This window comes from Ipomoea triloba, chromosome 7 (assembly GCF_003576645.1).
Source record: "Ipomoea triloba cultivar NCNSP0323 chromosome 7, ASM357664v1".
Lineage (NCBI taxonomy): Eukaryota > Viridiplantae > Streptophyta > Magnoliopsida > Solanales > Convolvulaceae > Ipomoea > Ipomoea triloba.
The window spans coordinates 18,777,527-18,799,047 of record NC_044922.1 but is presented as its reverse complement, the minus strand read 5'-3'; the positions used below and the strand labels follow the sequence as shown (position 1 = coordinate 18,799,047).

Genomic DNA, 21,521 nt, shown 5'->3' with positions numbered 1-21,521 from the left:
TGCCACTCTTGTTATGTATACAAATGTAGTGTTTGAGAATAATTATGGCCGGCCATCTTGTAGAACAACTCATTTGATGCAACCTATGTAGCCCAACAAGAAAACAAGAGCGGCAAAAACACCTATGAAACAAAACGTTAAAAAAACGCCCGCGCACACATATATATATATATAAGATATGTGTTCAATATATATATATATATATATATATATATATATATATATATAAAAGATATCAAATGCGGTAATAGGCTTCAGGTAAAAGATGAATTTGATCGCAGTCCTTGATTTAATCAAAATCAATTGCCCAGATTGAAGAAAAACTTTTAAAAAATGCTGTGCCAATTCGGTCTTATTGGTCAAACTTAAGGTGTGTCGTTCTTCTTCTTAAGGTGCGTCGTTTTCTTTCTTAAGGTGTGTGGTTTATGTGCTTAAGTGATGTAGCAAAAATGAAAGACAGTGAGTGTACGGGTGTGAAATGTCTTTCTCAGGAGATTGGATATGACACGCAATATGCAATCACAAAATTAGGCACTAGCATAAGGAAATCAACAAGAAGCTAATCAAACAACAATTTTAAAGAAATAGTAAGACTAACACATATACACAAAGATAAACACAAAATAAAGAAATTTAAATATGACTCAAGTTAGGGGGGTTATCATCTAGATGCTTCAACAACCTACGGGGCTAGGGAGGACAAATAACCAAGAATCAATGGGTATGCACGTAGGAATCCTAGTCTATAAGTCGTTCATGTGAGCAAATATACAAGAATTAGAACAAGGAATTGCCCCATTTTCGTGGTGAATCAACTCCAAGTTGTTCAAGCACAATTAGCATCTTAAACCCCTAATTTCCCCTATTTTCATAGAAGCAAATTGGGTTTATGCAAGGGGTAGCTTAAATTCATTACCCAACTCTCATTGAGGCATGGAATCCAACATGCCAATGAATGTGTACATCAATCATATAAGTGTTACATAAATGCACCTTAAGTCTTAACATCATGCACCTTCAGTTTTTAAATGACACCCTTAAGTGTTACAAAGACGCACCTTAAGTAGTAAAATTACGCACCTTAAGTGTTAAAAGGACGTACTACCTTAAGCTTTGAAATGACGTACCTTAAGTTTTAACAAAAATCGCACCTTAAGTTCTCAAGTGTATAACTAATGCACCTTAAGTATTAAATGGTGCACCGTAAGTATTAACATGCCGCACCTTAAGAATAGAAAGTACGTACCTTAAGTTTGAACAATACGCAAAATGACCAAATTGTCACCGTATTTTTTTAATCTGTGTTCATCCTGGACGTTGATTTTGGCAAGATGAATGGCTATCATCTCGCCGTTTGTTTAACCTGGACACAACATCCACATCTGATCTCTCTTTCAGGTGCGAGTACAGTATAGCTTCTCGTGCAGTTGTGTGATTATGCACCTTAAGCATTAAAATGGCGCAACTTAAGTACACAAATCACGCACTTTAAACACAAAAACAAAGCACCTTAAAAACACAAACCACGCGCACCTAAAGCTTTAGGCCAACGCACCTTAAGTACACAAATCATGTACCTTAAGCACACACACAAAAAAAAAACACCTTAAGAACATACACCACACACATAAAGTTTTAAAATGGCGCACTTTAAGTTTCACACAATTGACTCATCTAAGTATACAAATCACACACCTTAAGAAGGAAAATCACGCACCTTAAGCTTTAGGTTGATACACCTTAAGTTTCAATACTGACGCACATTAAACACACAAACTATGCATTTTAAGCACACAAATCATGCACCTTAAGAAGGAAAACCACGCACCTTAGCAACCGCACCTGAGAAGGTCAACTGCACGGGAACCCATTTATATATATATATATATATATATATATACATATATATATATATAATCCTAAAATGTAAAGAATAATCCTAAGAACATTTTAAGAATAATTAAATAAATAAAACAATATACTTATCTGCTTATGCAGGTTACACATTAATTTATATCTATATAATAATTTAGTAAATTTGAATTTTATTTTAATTGCATAAACAACATCAACATTAATAATTTTTAAAATTAAATTATTGTGATATTTATATCTATTGGCTGGGTTGAGGATATAAAAAATTTTGCTTAAGGAAAAATCATGAACACTTAATAGGTTGATGGTAGGGCTGTTAACGAACCGAACATAAACGAACGGAGACTGTTCGTGTTCGTTTGTTAAGGATTTTGGGGTGTTTGTGTTCGTGTTCGTTAGTGTTCGTTAATGTTCACGAACGCGCTCGTTAACGTTAACGAACACGTTCATGTTCGCAAACGTTAACAAACACGTTCACAATCGTGTTCATGTACACGTTTGTGAACACTTAATAACCAAACATCTGCATATGTTCATGAACACAATTTGTTCGTGAACAATAAATAATATACGTTCAGGAACAATTATATATATATATATATATATATATATATATATATATATATATATATATATATATATATATATATATATGTGTGTGTGTGTGTGTGTGTGTGTGTGTTTGTAAACATGTTCGCGAACATTATTAAACGAACACTAAACGAGCTTGTTCGCGAACACTACTAAACGAACACAAACACTAATAAACGAACACAAACAAGCTTGTTCGCGAACACTTAGCAAACGAGCTTACCACTGTTCAGACTCTGTTCGTTTATTAACCGAGCTCTAAATTTTGTTTGTTAATGTTCGTTTACCTTAATAAACGAACATAAACGAACGCTTACCGAACTCAAACACGAGTAGCTTGTCGAAAGCTCTGTTGCCCTAGTTGATGGTAGAGATGGTAAATAGGTGGGGTCTAGGAAAACGATACAATATCATAACATATTATGTGGATTGTCCCGTACGTTACGTAGAATTGTTGGCTTGGTACGGTGTAGTGGGAAATTATTAAGATGACCAATTCAATCAATATATATATATATATATATATATATATATATATATATGTATGTATAGTATATGGAAGTGCACATATAGCAATCTTACGTTGGATTGTCTAAGAAATTTCCATTGAGTTTGGCAGTGGCCGGAAGGAAATTTCCATTACGGTATCGTCTGTCTACACACGCATTTATCAAGCTCTTTAAATCTATAAAAACTAGCAAATCAAGATAGAAGATATATAGTGTTCTCAAGTTCAAATATGGCTTCTTCTTCTATATCTTCATATACTATTGCTGGGGCGTATGATGTTTTCTTGAGTTTTAGAGGCGAGACACGAAAGTCTTTTACTAATCATCTTTATGAAGATTTGCGTCAGGCTGGAGTTAACACCTTTCGGGATGATGAAGAAATCCGAAAATGTGAGAACATCTCTGATGAGCTATTGAAGGCCATCGAGGGGTCCAAGATATCCATCATCATATTTTCCAAAACTTATGCCCAATCCAGATGGTGCCTTGATGAACTGGTGAAGATTCTAGACTGTAAGAAAAAATTTCAACAGATGGTTCTGCCTATATTCTACAACATTAATCCTTCAGAGGTTCGTAAACAAATAGGCGAATTTGGTAAGGCATTGGCTCAACATCGACAACAATTTGATGATAAAAAAGCTGATGAGTGGAAAGTTGCACTCACTACTGTTGCTGATTTGTCCGGATGGGATTTGCAAACTATGACAAATGGGTAAATCATCTTTTCATTTTTTTGTGTGTGATAATATGATATATTTGTCAAAATTTGGCTCACTAACTCATATTGTCAATAATATTAATTATGTTCTTTACCAATTTTTTTTAATTATGTTAGTTTTGCTAATTAAAAATTGCGTTGTAGCATATATACATGCATCTTTAAGGATGGATTAATATTTTTGGTAAAACAAGAAGAATCTGCACCGTGCATTTCAATTTATTTGTCATAAATATTCATTATATTCCTTTTAGAAATTATAATAATTATGGATTGATTATTATATCCGTTGATAAAAATATTATTAAGAGTTGTTTACCTCAAGCAATGGAACCATGAGCGACTAAATATACATATTTAGGTGTGCTTTTTTCATGGGTAGCAACACCAGGAATGAAAATCAAAATCATAGTTATTGTTTGGTTGGCAATCTTTTAAAACACAATTATGACATTTGATTATCCTTCAATTAAAAATCACATTCCCTAATTAAAAACGGGTATCACTCCATCTTATCTCTCCTCATTTGTCACCTCCCGATCTGTCGCATCCTCACTACATTCTTCATATTTTTGTTTTAATTTGATTTTTTGTTCATATTGGTGCTTTGGATGTCATTATATTATGATCAATTGCATTGATTTTTGTTTTTTGTTTTTTGTTTTTTTTTTGTATTTTTAAAACCTTTATTTCAATTATAGAGCCGTGCATAACCAAACATCAATATTGGTAATCATTCCAATTCCACCTTACTACCAAACATGCAAAATACTTTTCTCAAAATCAATCATCATTATCAAGTATTTGATTCTCATCTCGATTCTAATTTCCATGTTTGAACTAAACACACCCCTAGTTTTGTGTTTTCCACCTATATTTTCTTTAATGATTTAGATTGACATTCATTGAAAAAAATGTGATAGGTATGAATCAAAGTTCATCAAAAAAATTACTGAAGAGGTACTGCGGCGTGTAGTGAATCGTACATACATGAACGTTGCAAAGTATCCTGTTGGAATTGAATCTCGTGCCAAAGATATACTTCATTTATTGCAAACTCAAAGACATGATAATATCAAGATGTTTGGAATTTTTGGTATGGGTGGTGTTGGAAAAACAACCCTTGCTAAAGCCATTTACAATTTGAGTTTTCAAAAGTTTGAAGGTTGCTGCTTTATTGCAAACATTAGATCACAAGTTTCTGAAGGGCATCATGGTTTAGTTCGTTTACAAGAGAAACTTCTTTGCAAAACACTCAACAGAAAGAAACTTGAAATAGATAATGTTGACGAAGGAATAAGTTTGATTAAAGAAAGACTAGGATCTAAAAGTGTTCCTTATTGTTCTTGATGACATAGATGATACTAGTCAACTAGAATCATTAGCAGGACAACGGAATTGGTTTGGTTCAGGAAGCACAATTATAATAACAACTAGAGATGTTCAGTTGTTGAGTGACATGGAAGCACACGAGAAATACATGGTAAAAACGTTAAGGAAAGATGAATCATTGCAACTATTGAGTTTGCATGCTTTTGGTGTTCCTATACCATTAGAGGAGTATATTGAACTATCCGAAAGGATAGCAAGTTATACTGGTGGACTTCCACTAGCACTTGCAATTATAGGTTCTCATTTGCGTGGCAAATCAGTGCAAGAATGGAATGATGATGCTGAGAAATTAAGAGGGATACCTCATGTTGGTATTCAAAAAATTCTTGAAATAAGTTATAATTCACTTGATGATGATATTTGGAATATCTTTCTTGATATTGCTTGTTTTTTAATTGGGCATAACAAAAATGATACTTCTATGATATTGGAAGCTTGTGGTTTTTATGCTAAAAGTGGAATAAGAATTTTGATTGAAAGATGCTTGTTGACAACATATGGAGATGAAAAGTTTGAATGGCTTGAGATGCATGATTTATTACGAGATATGGGAAAAGAAATTATTCGAAAAGAATCTCCACGAGAGCCGGGTAAACAAAGTAGATTGATTGACCCAAATGATGTCTTTCATGTTCTTCACGGGAACAAGGTAACACATTTCCTTTGTATTTGAGTTATATTCTAGTTAATTTATTTGCTTTCTATATCTATAACCAAAGATTTTAAAATATCTAAAATCTAAAATATTGTTATATAAATGCTTTTTTGTATAGGGCACAAAAGCAATTGAAGGGATGATTGTAAATTCTAACATGTTAAAGAATGTGCCTTTGAATACTAAAGTATTCAAAAGGATGGTAAAGTTACGAATACTCATATTGGATGGTATATGTCTCAGCGGATCTTTTAAATATTTATCCAATGAGCTTAGGTTGTTTAGATTACGCAATTGCCATTTGAGTTGCATACCATCTAATTTTGAATGTGAGAAACTTGTTGAGTTAGACATGGGAGGTAGCAATATCAAAGAATTCCAATGCAATATGCAGGTTAGTACGTCTAATGCTTCTTTCAACATTGCATATTTCTTAATTAAGAACTTTGACTAGAAATTGATTACACCTTCTATTTTTTTTAACAGCATTTTAGATGCTTGAGGATCTTAAAGCTTGATTATTGTAAACAACTTAAGAAAACACCAAACTTCACTGGGGCACATACTCTTCAAAAAGTATCCTTTGAGTTATGTTCAAATTTGGTCAAGGTACACCCATCAATTGGAAGTTTGGAGAGACTTGTTGAGTTAAATTTCTTTGGTTGCGAGAAACTCAAGGTTTTTCCAAGTACCATTTGCAAGTTAAAATCACTTGAAGTTTTAAATTTAGATTATTGTGAAAAACTGAGGGAGCTTCCAAACATGGGGAGTCTTTCATCCTTAGTAAAGCTTGACATGAGGTATTGCAATGCTTTGACTATTCCCGACGACTATTTGCATGAAGAAGATCTTCCAATTGCTCTTAGGAGTTTGCCCTCCTCGTTGAAAGAAATAGATTTAATGGGAAGATATTATCTTCAAAGTTTACCATTAAGCCTTTGCCATCTCTACTTGGACAATTGGCAGAATCTTAGATCACTTCCACAACTTCCTCCTAATTTGGAGATACTCTCTGCAAAGGATTGTGTGTCATTAGAAAAGATAGCAGATTTATCCAACTTGAAAAGACTCAGAAGCCTAAATATTCAGAATTGCAAAAGTTTAGTTGAGCTTTCAGGCTTGGAGAATATTTCGTCCTTCGAATTTCTTTGGATAGCAAATTGCAGTAGTTTGAGGAATCCTTCAATTGAAAAGTGGTTCAAGGTTAGTTAGTTATATATATAACTGTTCCCTTCATCTCTGATATTATATTAGAATAGGTAGGTAGCTGGTAATAGTTATGGTATTATTAATTGTTATATTCCATAATGTATGTAGGCACGTTCTAATGGTGATAGTGTCGAGATTGGTGTTCGAGTGGGCTTTGGGGGGATATCCTGCTATTTTCCTTTAACGAATGGATGCCTTAATATCACGCTCAATGATATTGATCACAATTATATTGATTATAGTTGTTATGGAATTTGTTTGAGTGTGAGAAGTAAAAGCAGTGGTGCTTGGATTCTTGTAAAGGAGCACAGACATAGTTTCTATGAGATTCCAACAAAGATGGGAGACGTATTGGAGGTGTATGTAGAAGTCTGTCGTGTGTATAATAAGATAGGTTGTGTAGCTGAAATACATAGAAACAGAAAAGGGGAAGTGCGTTTCTTTCCATCCACAAGGGGATGGATTCCTTCTGCTGATGAAGAATATGCTGCTTTGTTTAATTTATATAGAAACGCTGAAGATGGAGAAATGGGTTTCTTTCCATCCACAAGAGGCTTCGTAGAAATGAGATAAATGGCAATACAAGTGAGTGATTCTTCAACAAGCTAGTAGTAGTGACTCTTTTGTGTTATATTATTTTAATTTGTTGGTTTAGGGTTCCATTATATTCTTTAATTTGCATGCATATGGATGATATTGTACTTTTTTTTTTTTTTAGTACTACTGATTCTGTTCATAAACTACTTTCTCAACCTACTGAAGCACAAACAAAGCTTTCCATCCACAACAAGGGAATGGATTCCTCCGTTTTCATGAACCCCAGCCCATAAACTAGAAGTGTTACGTTATTAAATGTTTGAACCTATGACCTCTCATTTGGAAGGGCCACAACTATGCCACTTGATCATACGATCTTTGATGTCATTGCATTTGATTAATTAATTTTGCTATCTTGACTTTGAATAGTCTAAGTCTTCACGGGCTTCACTGCATATCTGAATATCTGATACACGCATGCATTTCAATTTTCAAACCTCTTAATCGAAATCTTTAGTTAATAACTCGTAAGCCAAGCTGCTAGAAAATCCATACAGAGTATACTCAATTTTTTCATAAGTAATTCTTCGATCCATAATATTTAATTTTGATTTAAAAATATTACATTTTAATCAAAAGTATCACATTTTTATCATAAATATTACATTTTCTCTCATATAATCAATTCATGATTAGTATTACACTTTTTCTAATAAGTAACTATTCCACCCATAAATATTACATTTAAATTAAAATGTTACATTATTCTTCAAAAACATTACACTTTCTCTTATAAATAACAAATAATTTATTTCTAAATACTATTATGTTTTCTAACATAAGTACTGGGTTTTTGCTCATATAATATATTAATAATTAGTATTACACTTTTTCTAATAAATAACTATTCCACCCATAAATATTACATTTGGATTTTAAAATGTTACTATATTATTCTTCAAAAAATATTACACTTTCTCTTATAAATAACACTTAATTTATTTCTAAATACTATTATTTTTTCCAACATAAATATTACATTTTTATATTAATCTAACTTATTTTGCAGTTAAAAATTTATGAGACAGTTTCATATATAGAAGATAAGAAGAATCACGGTAAATCTAAAGCCTGTAATTATTTTTTATTTTTTTGAAAACTAAATCATGTAACATATGCCATGCAAGCACCTTGTGCTCAAATGGCATGCAGGGGCTCTCTTATATGGGAGGTCATGAGATCGAGGGTAGATCAGAGGCGATACTGGCCCAGGTTGAGAAAATATGTATGAACAGATACTACAATCTAATAGGGTTTTTTGTGTTGGCGAACAATTTTATTGTTCGTAGAAGAAAGAAATTAGGTGGGAAATGAATTACAATTTCATGCGAATAATGTTAAATAAAGTGGTATATCACACTTGTGTGAGACCGTCTCACAGATCCTTATTCGTGAGACGGGGATGGGTCAGGCCAGGTCGAATCAACATGCAAATGTCATACTTATATGGTCAAATGTAATACTGATTAGAAATAAAATGTTTGTTAATTATAAGGGAAAATGTAATATTTTTGAGGAAAAATGTAATATTTTTGTATTTTGATGTAAAAGTATTATATTTTCTCTCAAAAGTATTACATTTTCCATAATAAGTAACGTTGGTAAGTGTCCCTTATTTATAAGGGAAAATATAATAATTTTGAGGAAAAATGTAGTACTTTTTAATCGAAATGTAAAAGTATTATATTTCCCTTAAAAGTATTACATTTATAAGTAACAAAAATTTATATTCTTGATTAGTATCACATTTGTGTGTATAAATATTGACTCGACTAACTACTTTCTCAACCTATTGAAACACAAAAGTCTCCACTGAGGCTCGAACCCACCACCTCCCGTATAAAAGAAAGGGTTTGATGCCACTGGATCACAAGGTCATTGACACATAAATTTTTAACTTATTTTACCAGTAATAACATACGGTATGTTATATCACAAAAAAAATTTTTTAATTTAATTTATTATTATTTTTGAGTACAATTTAATTTAATTTATTATAGAGACATTCAAATTGAGAACTTGTATCCTAAGATAACGCGTGGGAATATGGTATTTTCCTATCCTGACTTTGAAATGTCTAAGTCATCGCTGCTGATATGCTACACGCGTTTTCAAAGCTCTTTAACATAAATCTTTAGTTCCAAAGGCAAGCTGCTAGAAAATCCAGAAAGATAGTATACTCAGATTTCGATCGAGTATGGCATCATCATCATCTTCTTCAACGTATGCTCGAATGACGTATGATGTTTTCTTGAGTTTTAGGGGTGAAACACGAGGATCATTTTCCGATCATCTCTATGCAGATTTGAAGCGGGCTGGAGTTAACACCTTTCGGGATGATGAATCGATCCGGAGAGGCGAGCATATTTCTGTTGAGCTGTCTAGGGCTATAGAGGAGTCTAGAATATCCATCATCGTATTCTCCAAAGACTATGCTGGATCCCGATGGTGTCTAGATGAGCTTGTGAAGATCATGGAATGTAAACAAAAGTTGAATCAGATTGTTTATCCCATATTTTACCATGTTGATCCTTCAGAGGTTCGCAAACAAACAGGCACTTATGGTGATGCATTGGCTCTACATAGACAACGATTTGGAGATGAAAAAGTTAATGGGTGGAAAGATGCACTCACTGCAGCTGCTAATTTGTCAGGATGGAATTTGCAAACCATGTCAAATGGGTAATCCTAACTCTTTTGATTTCCTTTTATTTGTTGATATTTGCTTGACACAATTACTCATATAGTAAATTCATATTTATGGTAATTTTTTTAAAGAATTTTTAAAATAATTGAAAGAGAAAATCGATCTGCATCTTCTAACTATGCTTTTTAATTAATTTTTAAAAGTAGTAATTGTTGACACATTTTGTTGTCTTAAATTATTGACAAATAAAAATATAAATTTCAATCCCGGTCAAACTTAAAGAATAAAAAAACCAAAAACCAAGATAAAAGGAGAATACAAATTTAAGTCAAGATAGGAAATCACATTCTCATGCGAACTAAATATAAAGGATCTCTTGAAAGGTTCTATAATGATTTCTAGCCAACAGAGAAAGAAATCATCATATTATCCAGCAATAAATATAAATGATGGTCTACTTGTTGTGAATTCAACTATGGGCTTAACCTTTTAGTCAAGAAAGATCATATTTTTAAATTATTATTGCGATGGATTATTAATTGGTAGAATAGTGTTTTAGTTAATGTCTACTCTCGTGTTTTCAATTTGGTTTCTTAATTGTGTTTTTTGCCTTCTCTTGTGGTCCAGTGGCATCAAACCCTTCCCTTTATACGGGAGGTGGTGGGGGTATGGAATGAACTTATAATCATGGAATCGACTCGATCATCAGATTATAAGTTCATAACCCTAGCCCATTTTGGGCGGAACAGATCTACGAATCTTTGATTCCAGTTAGTAAGAGGGATTTTGAACTAAGAACTAGACCCTAGAAGCTAAAAAAGGGTATCCTGAGCAATTGCAATAATCGGGTTCATTGATATTCCTGGTATAGTAGATGCTATCACACATACAATCATACTCAATTCGATGGAATTGTTTGATGGGGATCTTCTATAATTTCGCACGTGAGGGGTTATTGCTTGGTTCCCTTCCCTTTATACGGGAGGTGGTGGGTTTGAGCCTCAGTGGAGGCAATACTGATTCTTGTGCTTCAATAGGTTGAGAAAGTAGTTATGAACAGATACTGCATTGTAATAGAGTCAGCAGTATTCAAAAAAAATTGTGTTTTTTGCCTTCTTTTTTTGTTTTTGTTTTTAAAATCAATATTTAGACAGATTAATGCAATAAATTTAAATCTGATTAGGTATGAGTCAAAGTTCATTGAGGTAATTACTGAAGAAGTGCTACGGTTGTTGAATTTTATGCCCATGAATGTTGCAAAGCATCCCGTCGGAATTGATTCTCTTGTTGAAGATGTACTTCATTTATTACAAATCCAAACAAATGACGATGGTGTTCGGATGATGGGAATTGTTGGCATGGGTGGTGTCGGGAAATCCACCCTTGCTAAAGCCATATACAATCACTTGATCATGAGCTTTCAAGGGTTTGAAGGTAGTTGCTTTGTTGCAAATATTAGACAAGAAGTTTATAATAAGGGACACAATGGATTAGTTGGTTTACAAGAGAAACTTCTTCACAAAATACTCAAGCGAAAGAACTTTGAAATTGATAATGTTGATGAAGGAATAAGTTTGATAAAAGCAAGGCTGCAATCCAAAAGGGTTCTTATTGTTCTTGATGACATAGACCACTCAAGTCAATTAGACTCATTAGCAGGCCAACGAAATTGGTTTGGTTCAGGTAGTACAATTATAATAACAACTAGAGATTTTCAATTGTTGAATGAGCTTGGAACACAAGAGAAGTACAAAGTTAAAACATTAAGCAATGATGATTCTTTGCGACTCTTAAGTTGGCATGCTTTTGGTGTTCCTATAGCATCAGAGGAGTATACTGAAGTATCCAAAACGATAGCAAGTTATACTGGGGGACTTCCATTAGCGCTTACCGTTATAGGCTCTCATTTGCGTGGAAGATCATCAGTGCAAGAGTGGATTGAAGATATTGAGAAATTAAAAAGGAATCCTCATAAAGATATTCAAACAATTCTTGAAATAAGCTATGATGCCCTTGATGATGATACTAAAAACATCTTTCTTGATATTGCTTGTTTTTTTGTTGGGCATGACAAAAAAAACATTGCTATGATATTGGAAGCTTGTAAGTTTCATACTGAAAGTGGAATAAGAAGTTTGACAGAAAGATGTTTGTTAACAATAGATGTATTTCAAAAGCTTGAGATGCATGTTTTAGTACAAGATATGGGAAGAGAAATTGTTCGAAAGGAATCTCCAAGAAATCCTGGCAAACGAAGTAGATTGGTGGACCCAAATGTTGTTTTTGATGTTCTACAAGGCAATAAGGTAAAACATTCCCTTTGTACTTGAGTTATTAATCTAGTTCATTTGCTTGTAATAATTAGTTTTATTAAAAATATGAAAGATTTTACAATATCTAACATATCGCTACATCGAACACTTTTTTAGGGCACAGAAGCAATTGAAGGGATGATCGTAAACTCTAACATGTTTAAGAATGTGCCTTTGAGTATGGAAGTATTCACAAGGATGGTAAATTTGCGAATACTCATATTAGATGGTGTGCTTCTTAGAGGATCTTTTAAATATTTATCCAATGAGCTTAGGCTTTTAAGGTTGTGTAATTGCTCTTTGAGTCACATACAATCGGATTTTCATTGTGCGAAACTTGTTGAGTTAGACTTGAGGCATAGCAATATCAAAGAATTTCAACCCAATATGAAGGTTAGTATGTCTAATACTAAATTATTTTAACATTTCATATTTGCTAAGAACTTTGACTCAAAAATAGAAATACATTAAAACCTCTCTATTTTATTTTAACAGCATTTTGAAAGCTTGAGGACGTTAAATCTCAATCATTGTAAAAAACTTAAGAGTACACCAGACTTTACTGGGGCACAAAGTCTTGTAGAAATATCCTTGGGAGCTTGTTCAAATTTGGCGAATGTGCACCCATCAATTGGAAGTTTGGAGAGGCTTGTTCGGTTAAATTTGGGGGAATGCAAGAAATTAAACGTGCTTCCAGGTAGCATTTGCAAGTTAAAATCACTTGAGCATTTAAGATTAGATGGTTGCAAGAATTTGATGGAGCTTCCAATTGACATTGGAAAATTAGAGCAACTAAGAAGTTTAAATGCTAGTGGAACTCGTATCTCACATTTACCCATTTCTTTGGGATGTTTGAGAAATCTAAAGGACTTAGAAGTGGGAGAGCCCATGGGTTCAATATCTGTTGATTTTTTTCCATCTTCAGCTGCGAATTTATGCTCATTGGAAACTCTGATTGTGAGATTCAACAAATCGCAGCAGCAAGTAAATCTTCCCGTTGCTCTTGGGAGTTTGACCTCATTGACATATTTACGATTATCAGGAATTTGGTATCTTGAAAGCTTATCGTTGGACCTTTGTCATCTCCCCAATTTGAGAAGCCTATTCCTCCAGAATTTGCGAAATCTTAGAGCACTTTTAAAACTTCCACCTAGTTTGGCGGATCTTAGTGCATATGATTGTGAGTCATTAGAAGAAATAGCAGATATATCCAACTTAAGAAGACTTAAATCTTTGTATATTGTGGGCTGCAAAAGTTTGGTTAAGCTTTCAGGCTTAGAGAGTGTTGAATCCTTAGGAGAGCTTGTGATTCTACAACACAAAGCTCTGACTATCCCTTATAACTATTTGCAAGAATGCCTACAAATGGCTCTTGGAAGTTTGACCTCATTGGAATATTTAGATTTATCGCTGTGTGGCTATCATCTTCAAAGCCTACCCTTCACCCTTTCTCATCTTTCTAATTTGGAACGTCTCATATTGAATGAGTGGCAAAATCTAAGAGAATTGCTACAACTTCCTCTTAGTTTGGAGCATCTCTTTGCAGAAAATTGTGTGTCATTGGAAAAAATAGAAAACTTGAAAAGACTGAAAGGGTTGCGTATTCCCAATTGCAAAAGTTTGGTTGAGCTTCCAAGATGGGAGAGTCTTGAATCTGTTGATATAACAAATTGCAGCGGTTTGAGGATTCCTTCGGTTGAAAATTGGTTCCAGGTTAGTTAAGTTATGTTCCCCTTCCTCATCTTTGTCTGATTTGGTTATATAATAGTAATAATAATAACAATAATAATAATAATGTAGGCACGTTCTGAAGGTAATACTGTCCAGATTCGGCTTGAAGTTTTTGGAAATGAAGTATATTGCTATGTTCCAAGACTTTTGGGGCATAAACCCATTAAAATCATTAATAGTGGTGGTTTTGATGGGAATGAGAAGTTTGATGGAGTTGGGGTTAGTGTGAGAAGCAAAACCACTAGTGCTTGGATCGTAAAGGAACCTCTGGAATATATTAAGTTTAAATTGTATGAGGAAATTGAATTTGAGGTGGGAACAAGGGGGATTGGAGAAGTATTGGAGGTTTATGCTCATTTCCATCTTCTGGAGATGGAGAAGATGCAGCTTTGTTTATTCGATATACATAGAAACGAAGATGGAGAAGTACGTTTCTTTCCCTCCACAAGAGGCTTCTTACAAATTGATCAAATACAAGAAAGTGATTCTTCAACAAGTGGTGTAGAAGAAGAAGAAGAGCAGAATTATGGTTGGAAGAGGAGGAGCATTATTCCAGAGAGTCTGCAGATAAAAACAAATTGGGATTTTTATTTTCTTTAAAGAATAGAAATAAATGGGGAGATAAATATAAAAAGAATAGAAACAAATTGTTTGATTGTAATGCACTTCACATATTACTGGATACACTTTGTTTATTGATCATTGCACTTTGTAGTATTGATCAGTACACTTTACCACCGTTGAGATCAATCTACAGTTTTTACGTGAACAAGATCCGAGTAGAGTTCAGGTCTGTTACACTGTGACAAGGCTAGGATCTGATGATCATGCAAACTGATAAGATATGTTAAACGAATGAGCGAGATTTGCTGGAATCACTCTCGATGTGATATGCAGGATAACATTTGTCAATGGTAGCTAGGTTATACAGCACAATTGAAATTGTATTGTGGGTCTTGAATGTATAATTTAGCTAAAAGTTCCAACTTTATTTTAAAAGAAATATTTATCTGAAAGAATTAAACTATAAAAACAGATAAATAAACAACAAGAAAATAAAGCGATAAAAATGGAACCAGACACCAGAATTGATCACGCAGTTCGGAGCTCCACTCCTACGTCTGCGGGGCACTTCACGTCAGTCCAATCCACTAGATGATCACAAGGGTTACAAGGAGTCTAACAACAACCATCCTACACTAATGGTTACAAAAAAATACTCCTAGCTAAGCCTTCTTCATCTTGGAGCTGACACTGTGCAATACATCACGATTCACCAACACGGCTGAATCTTCAAGCTACCAGAATAAGAACACGAGAAGAACTGTAGAAACACCAGCATGAAATCCTCTTATAGAACCTGATTTGAAAGAATAATGGAAGTGGGATTTTGAATAGTAATTGGCGTGTTAGAATCCCATGTGATAGAGCTATATTTATAGCCAAACCATTAACCAATCATCCCTTAATATTTGCAGCTGAAAACCACTCCAAATAAGGATCAGCCATAAGTTTAGATCTGAGTAAAATGAGGATCATGATGACTGAATTCTGATTTGAATAAATCCCGTCCACTGGACTGCTCGCTGGCTCTGCTCCAGAACTGTTCCAGCAAACTAACAAAACCACCTAATAAAATAACCTATGTTTTTGACTAATAATTAAGCCAATTAAAGGTGGTCCAAAATGTGTATCATTTGTACACTTACAATCTCCCCCTTTGGCAATTATTTGTCAAAAACCTGAACTACAAATATACTTTTGAGGCAAAGTAATATGTAACCAAATTTCATTAAAATAGGCCTTCAAGTATATTTATTTACAATGAATAGCCTATGAAGCAAAACTAGAAAGTCATAACGTATTAGATGTACCTGACATAGGCTTCCAAAGATCTTCAAGAGATATTATACTCAATTCAACCAGGATCAGACAGACCATACCAAAAACTGATAGTAGATACTCAAAAAGATTCTGACGGTCACATCAACTGATTCAGATATACCCATTTAACTCATATATTTCATACTTCAAAGATAATCCACTCTGAGATTGAGTCCAATATAATAGACAGAAAAATCCAAGTACGTACCAAAACCAGATATCCATCAACCATACCATACATAATCAAAAAATATTTCAAAGAATTCCAAAAACACCATACCAGAAACAGCTCCCCCTTAGCTCCCCCTTAATATTTACTCCCCCTTTTTGACAAAGGAATTGCCAAAGGTGATCATCTAGAGTTAGGACTGGAAGCTGACGGAGTGCCCAGAAGATTTGTAGTCACAACCAAAGAGAGTTGTACCCTGTTTGACACTATAAGGGACTGTATCAGCCAAACTTGATATAACCAACCATCAATCTGATAAAGAGACATCCAAATGAAAACCACTGCAGAAGCTTTTTCTCAGAACCACAACCCAAAACCTTAACTCATCATGGACTGGTTGAAAACACATAACATCACATAGCACATAACATCACATAGCACATAACATATTTTCACATAAGAAGTCATATAGCCATAGAGACACATATAAAAACACATAAGTCACTTAAAGGCAAATAAGGCAAATTCAAGTCAACCAGAACATAATGAGCTGACCAAATAAGCAGCCAAAACACCCAAGAGAGCTGCTCCCCCTAACTTTATTCATCTCCCCCTTTTTTTTTTGACACAAAAATTTGCCAAAGTGATCATCAATCTAGTGGACCGGGGAGCCTGACGGAGTACCACCATCACCCTGTGTAGGGTCTTCATCCCTTGCAACTTGATAAGAAACACGATCCTCCAAATGGTTGATCTGACCTTTTGATAAATAATGTTTTGTTTACTCCCCCTCTCTTGTAGTCATGTTGGAGTAGATATTGAGACAACCTTTCATACCATACCCTTGGGGCCTGTTTAAGTCCGTATAGTGCTTCGTCAAGCTTGTATGCGTAGTCAGGATGAGTTGGATCTTCAAATCTTTTGGGTTGAGCTACATAAAAGTCTTCATTTAGGTATACGTTCAGAAATGCTGTTTTGACGTCCATGTGATATAGTTTGATTTGGAGTGCACATGCAATCGATAGTAGAAGACGTATAGATTCCTAGTAATAGTCCTAATAATTTTACTAAAGAATGGAATCAAATTATTAATAATAAAAATAAATTAGAGTAGGAGAAAAGAGATTGGTATCAAGTAGGTAATTACCATAGAACTAAATATATATTTTGTGAAAATAAGACAGGAAAATACTATCATTATAATAAATGTAAACAAACAATAAATAATTTAAACAAACTAGATAAAAAGATAGTAGAACTTGAAAAACTAGCAGCAGAACAAAGAAGAGCAGTATTAACACGTATTACAGCAAGATTCAAGAATTTAGAATACCCAGACTAAAATCATGAGTAGTAAATTTAGAGCAGGAAAACTTATTAAAACACTTGATAGAGCAATAAAAATTAATAAAGAAGCCTTAGTAGAAATAAAAAGGACTCATGAAATTCTTAAGGAAATACACAACAAGAATCAAGAAAAATATTACAAAATAATCCATAATTTTTCCCAAGAAATAAAAGAGACTAACACAGACATTACAAAGATAGAAGCAAATCTAAGAGAAGAAACTGAACAAATAAATCAATTCTCTCAACAAATAGAAGTTATTGAAATACAAATTACAAGGTTAGAAACCATGAAGTATAGGATATTAACTAATTTATTTACATAATCCATAAAAAGAAATTCCTTATACTCCTACAAATTCTAACTAGCCTCCCGCCTCGAAATTGGTATCAGAGCCTTAAAGAGATAGGAAATTATGTATATTTTTCGAGAAATTAAAAAACAGAAAACAGTATTAAAAAATAGGAGAAGAAAATTAAAAGCTTGGCAAGAAATATTAGAAAACACTAATAAAGAGTCACAAGATTGGTTCTTTATAATAATAGAAATAAATGATTGTATAAATGATATTAATACTATAGAAGCATATTTAAAAATATTATATGAACAATATAAGTATTATATTTGCTAGAAAATGGAAGCTTTAGAACATATAGCAGCAAAACCTTTACAATATAGTAGAGATATTAACCAACATATTATAAGCTGTAGAATAAGTGTAGAGATCATAAAACAAAAAGATGAAGAAATACAAGGATATATAGAAGAAAATAAGAGACTACAACAACAAATAAATTATTTAAATAATAGATTAATTGTAAAAGAGGAAGAAATTAGACAAAAGGATGTAGAAATAAGAATACTAAAAGAAGAAAAATTAAGAATAGAAAATCAAAAAGATAGAGAAATAAGAGAATATAGACAAATTATAGAAGAATGTTACTCTCAAATCAACAAATTAAATTATGGATAAGGGAAAAGAAAAGGTAATAATGGAAGAATCAGGAACACATTATCAAATGGATACTTATGAAGGTGGAACAACACAAACCTTAACCTTTAAACAAGATGTCTATGAAACGTTAAAAAATGAGAGATCAGAATTAACTATTAATAAAATATTTAAAACTAAATGGTTTGATAGAAATAAAGATATAAGATATGTAGTACAAAAACATGAAAATAATATTGATATTACAACTATTAATGGAAAGGCAAAATTAAATTTGATAACAGATGATATATTAAAAAGAGAATTAGCAAAATTATCAAGAAAAGAAGCTAAGAGATACAGAAATGTTTATTTTGGAGCGATAGAATTCACTATAAAAGCATATTTTCAGAAAAATGTAGATACACCTATAGAAATATATATAGCTGATGATAGGATAAGAGGAAATATATTAGATGCTTTAATAACAGTAGTAAGAGGAAATCTAATTTATCAAAAATTAAAATTTACAGTACAACCAGATTTTAGTATATCGTTAGAAGATGAACATAAAGAATTAGCCTTAACTCTATATTATAGATTACAAGGAATTGATATGCCTCCAGGGAGTAAAGTAATGAGTATAGAAACAAAAATGATTTATGCTTTAACAGGAAATCACCAAAATAAGAAAACAACAGGAAATGGAAATAATAGTACCCAAACTATACCAGGATATTTTAGAACCTATAGAACATAAACACAACTCTAGAATTACAATACCAGAAGATATATGTATGGATTTTGAAAATAGAAGACTAACACCAATATCAAAATTAATACCATTAGTAGAAGGGTCTAAGCTAAGTTTTCAAAAACAAATTATATCAAGACCAATGGAATCAGGAATTAGACAATTTATACCCAAAAAATTAGATTTAATAAATAAACAACATGAAAAACTAGATAAATTAAAAATAAAAGTAACAATATTTAATAGAATGATTGTAACAGAGGGAATAACAGTAATAACTACGGATACTAGTAATAGTTTTGTCCATATAAGTAAGATCAATGAAAAAGAATGTATTACAATTGAACCTCAAATATATAATTATCCAAATGATGAAAGAGAAATAATAGTAACTAAGTCAATAGTTTTAAAATTTAAAATAAAAGATTTAGAATATAATATTAATATAGGAGTACTAGAATATGATAGCCCTTATGAATTGCTACTAGGAAATGATTTTTTAAGCACTATAAGATATAAAATAACAAATGAAGGAATTGAAATCAATGATCAAGGAAAAATTAGATTTATAAATAGAATATGAATATATCAAAAGAAATAGATAAAAAGGAAAAAGAATTAAAACAAATAAAGAGCATAATAGAAGAAAATTTAATAGTTTCACAATTAAAATACATAGAATATATATCAAAACAAGAAGAAATAGAAAATGAAATAAAAATATTAAGAGAAAGAACAAAGGAANTAAAATATTTAAAACTAAATGGTTTGATAGAAATAAAGATATAAGATATGTAGTACAAAAACATGAAAATAATATTGATATTACAACTATTAATGGAAAGGCAAAATTAAATTTGATAACAGATGATATATTAAAAAGAGAATTAGCAAAATTATCAAGAAAAGAAGCTAAGAGATACAGAAATGTTTATTTTGGAGCGATAGAATTCACTATAAAAGCATATTTTCAGAAAAATGTAGATACACCTATAGAAATATATATAGCTGATGATAGGATAAGAGGAAATATATTAGATGCTTTAATAACAGTAGTAAGAGGAAATCTAATTTATCAAAAATTAAAATTTACAGTACAACCAGATTTTAGTATATCGTTAGAAGATGAACATAAAGAATTAGCCTTAACTCTATATTATAGATTACAAGGAATTGATATGCCTCCAGGGAGTAAAGTAATGAGTATAGAAACAAAAATGATTTATGCTTTAACAGGAAATCACCAAAATAAGAAAACAACAGGAAATGGAAATAATAGTACCCAAACTATACCAGGATATTTTAGAACCTATAGAACATAAACACAATTCTAGAATTACAATACCAGAAGATATATGTATGGATTTTGAAAATAGAAGACTAACACCAATATCAAAATTAATACCATTAGTAGAAGGGTCTAAGCTAAGTTTTCAAAAACAAATTATATCAAGACCAATGGAATCAGGAATTAGACAATTTATACCCAAAAAATTAGATTTAATAAATAAACAACATGAAAAACTAGATAAATTAAAAATAAAAGTAACAATATTTAATAGAATGATTGTAACAGAGGGAATAACAGTAATAACTACGGATACTAGTAATAGTTTTGTCCATATAAGTAAGATCAATGAAAAAGAATGTATTACAATTGAACCTCAAATATATAATTATCCAAATGATGAAAGAGAAATAATAGTAACTAAGTCAATAGTTTTAAAATTTAAAATAAAAGATTTAGAATATAATATTAATATAGGAGTACTAGAATATGATAGCCCTTATGAATTGCTACTAGGAAATGATTTTTTAAGCACTATAAGATATAAAATAACAAATGAAGGAATTGAAATCAATGATCAAGGAAAAATTAGATTTATAAATAGAATATGAATATATCAAAAGAAATAGATAAAAAGGAAAAAGAATTAAAACAAATAAAGAGCATAATAGAAGAAAATTTAATAGTTTCACAATTAAAATACATAGAATATATATCAAAACAAGAAGAAATAGAAAATGAAATAAAAATATTAAGAGAAAGAACAAAGGAACCAAGAAAAGAATGGATAATACTTGAAGGAGGATGGAGAAAAAGAGTATATAAAAATGAATAAGATAGACTTAAGTGATAAAATAGATCAAATATGGAATGAGATAGTAATAAAAAAACAACTTGAAAATATAATA

The 21,521-nt window shown here is 32.0% G+C and overlaps 1 protein-coding gene, 1 long non-coding RNA gene and 1 pseudogene across 2 annotated transcripts; all 3 read left to right on the top strand.

Annotated features, from left to right (window-relative positions):
- Positions 1 to 3,205: 3,205 nt before the first annotated feature.
- LOC116024283 lies at positions 3,206 to 6,852 on the top strand (annotated as a pseudogene).
- On the top strand, positions 5,661 to 6,314 carry LOC116024506. Its single transcript, XR_004099493.1, has 3 exons — positions 5,661 to 5,737; positions 5,862 to 6,137; positions 6,230 to 6,314. It is a non-coding gene; the product is annotated as an uncharacterized LOC116024506 (long non-coding RNA).
- A 2,894-nt stretch (positions 6,853 to 9,746) lies between the features above and the next one.
- Positions 9,747 to 15,013, top strand: LOC116024282 (TMV resistance protein N-like). The gene is made up of 5 exons (XM_031265173.1): positions 9,747 to 10,231; positions 11,380 to 12,502; positions 12,626 to 12,901; positions 13,004 to 14,221; positions 14,309 to 15,013. The coding sequence occupies exons 1-5, from the start codon at positions 9,747 to 9,749 to the stop codon at positions 14,837 to 14,839; spliced, it is 3,633 nt and encodes a 1,210-aa protein (XP_031121033.1). The 3' UTR covers positions 14,840 to 15,013.
- Positions 15,014 to 21,521: the final 6,508 nt, after the last annotated feature.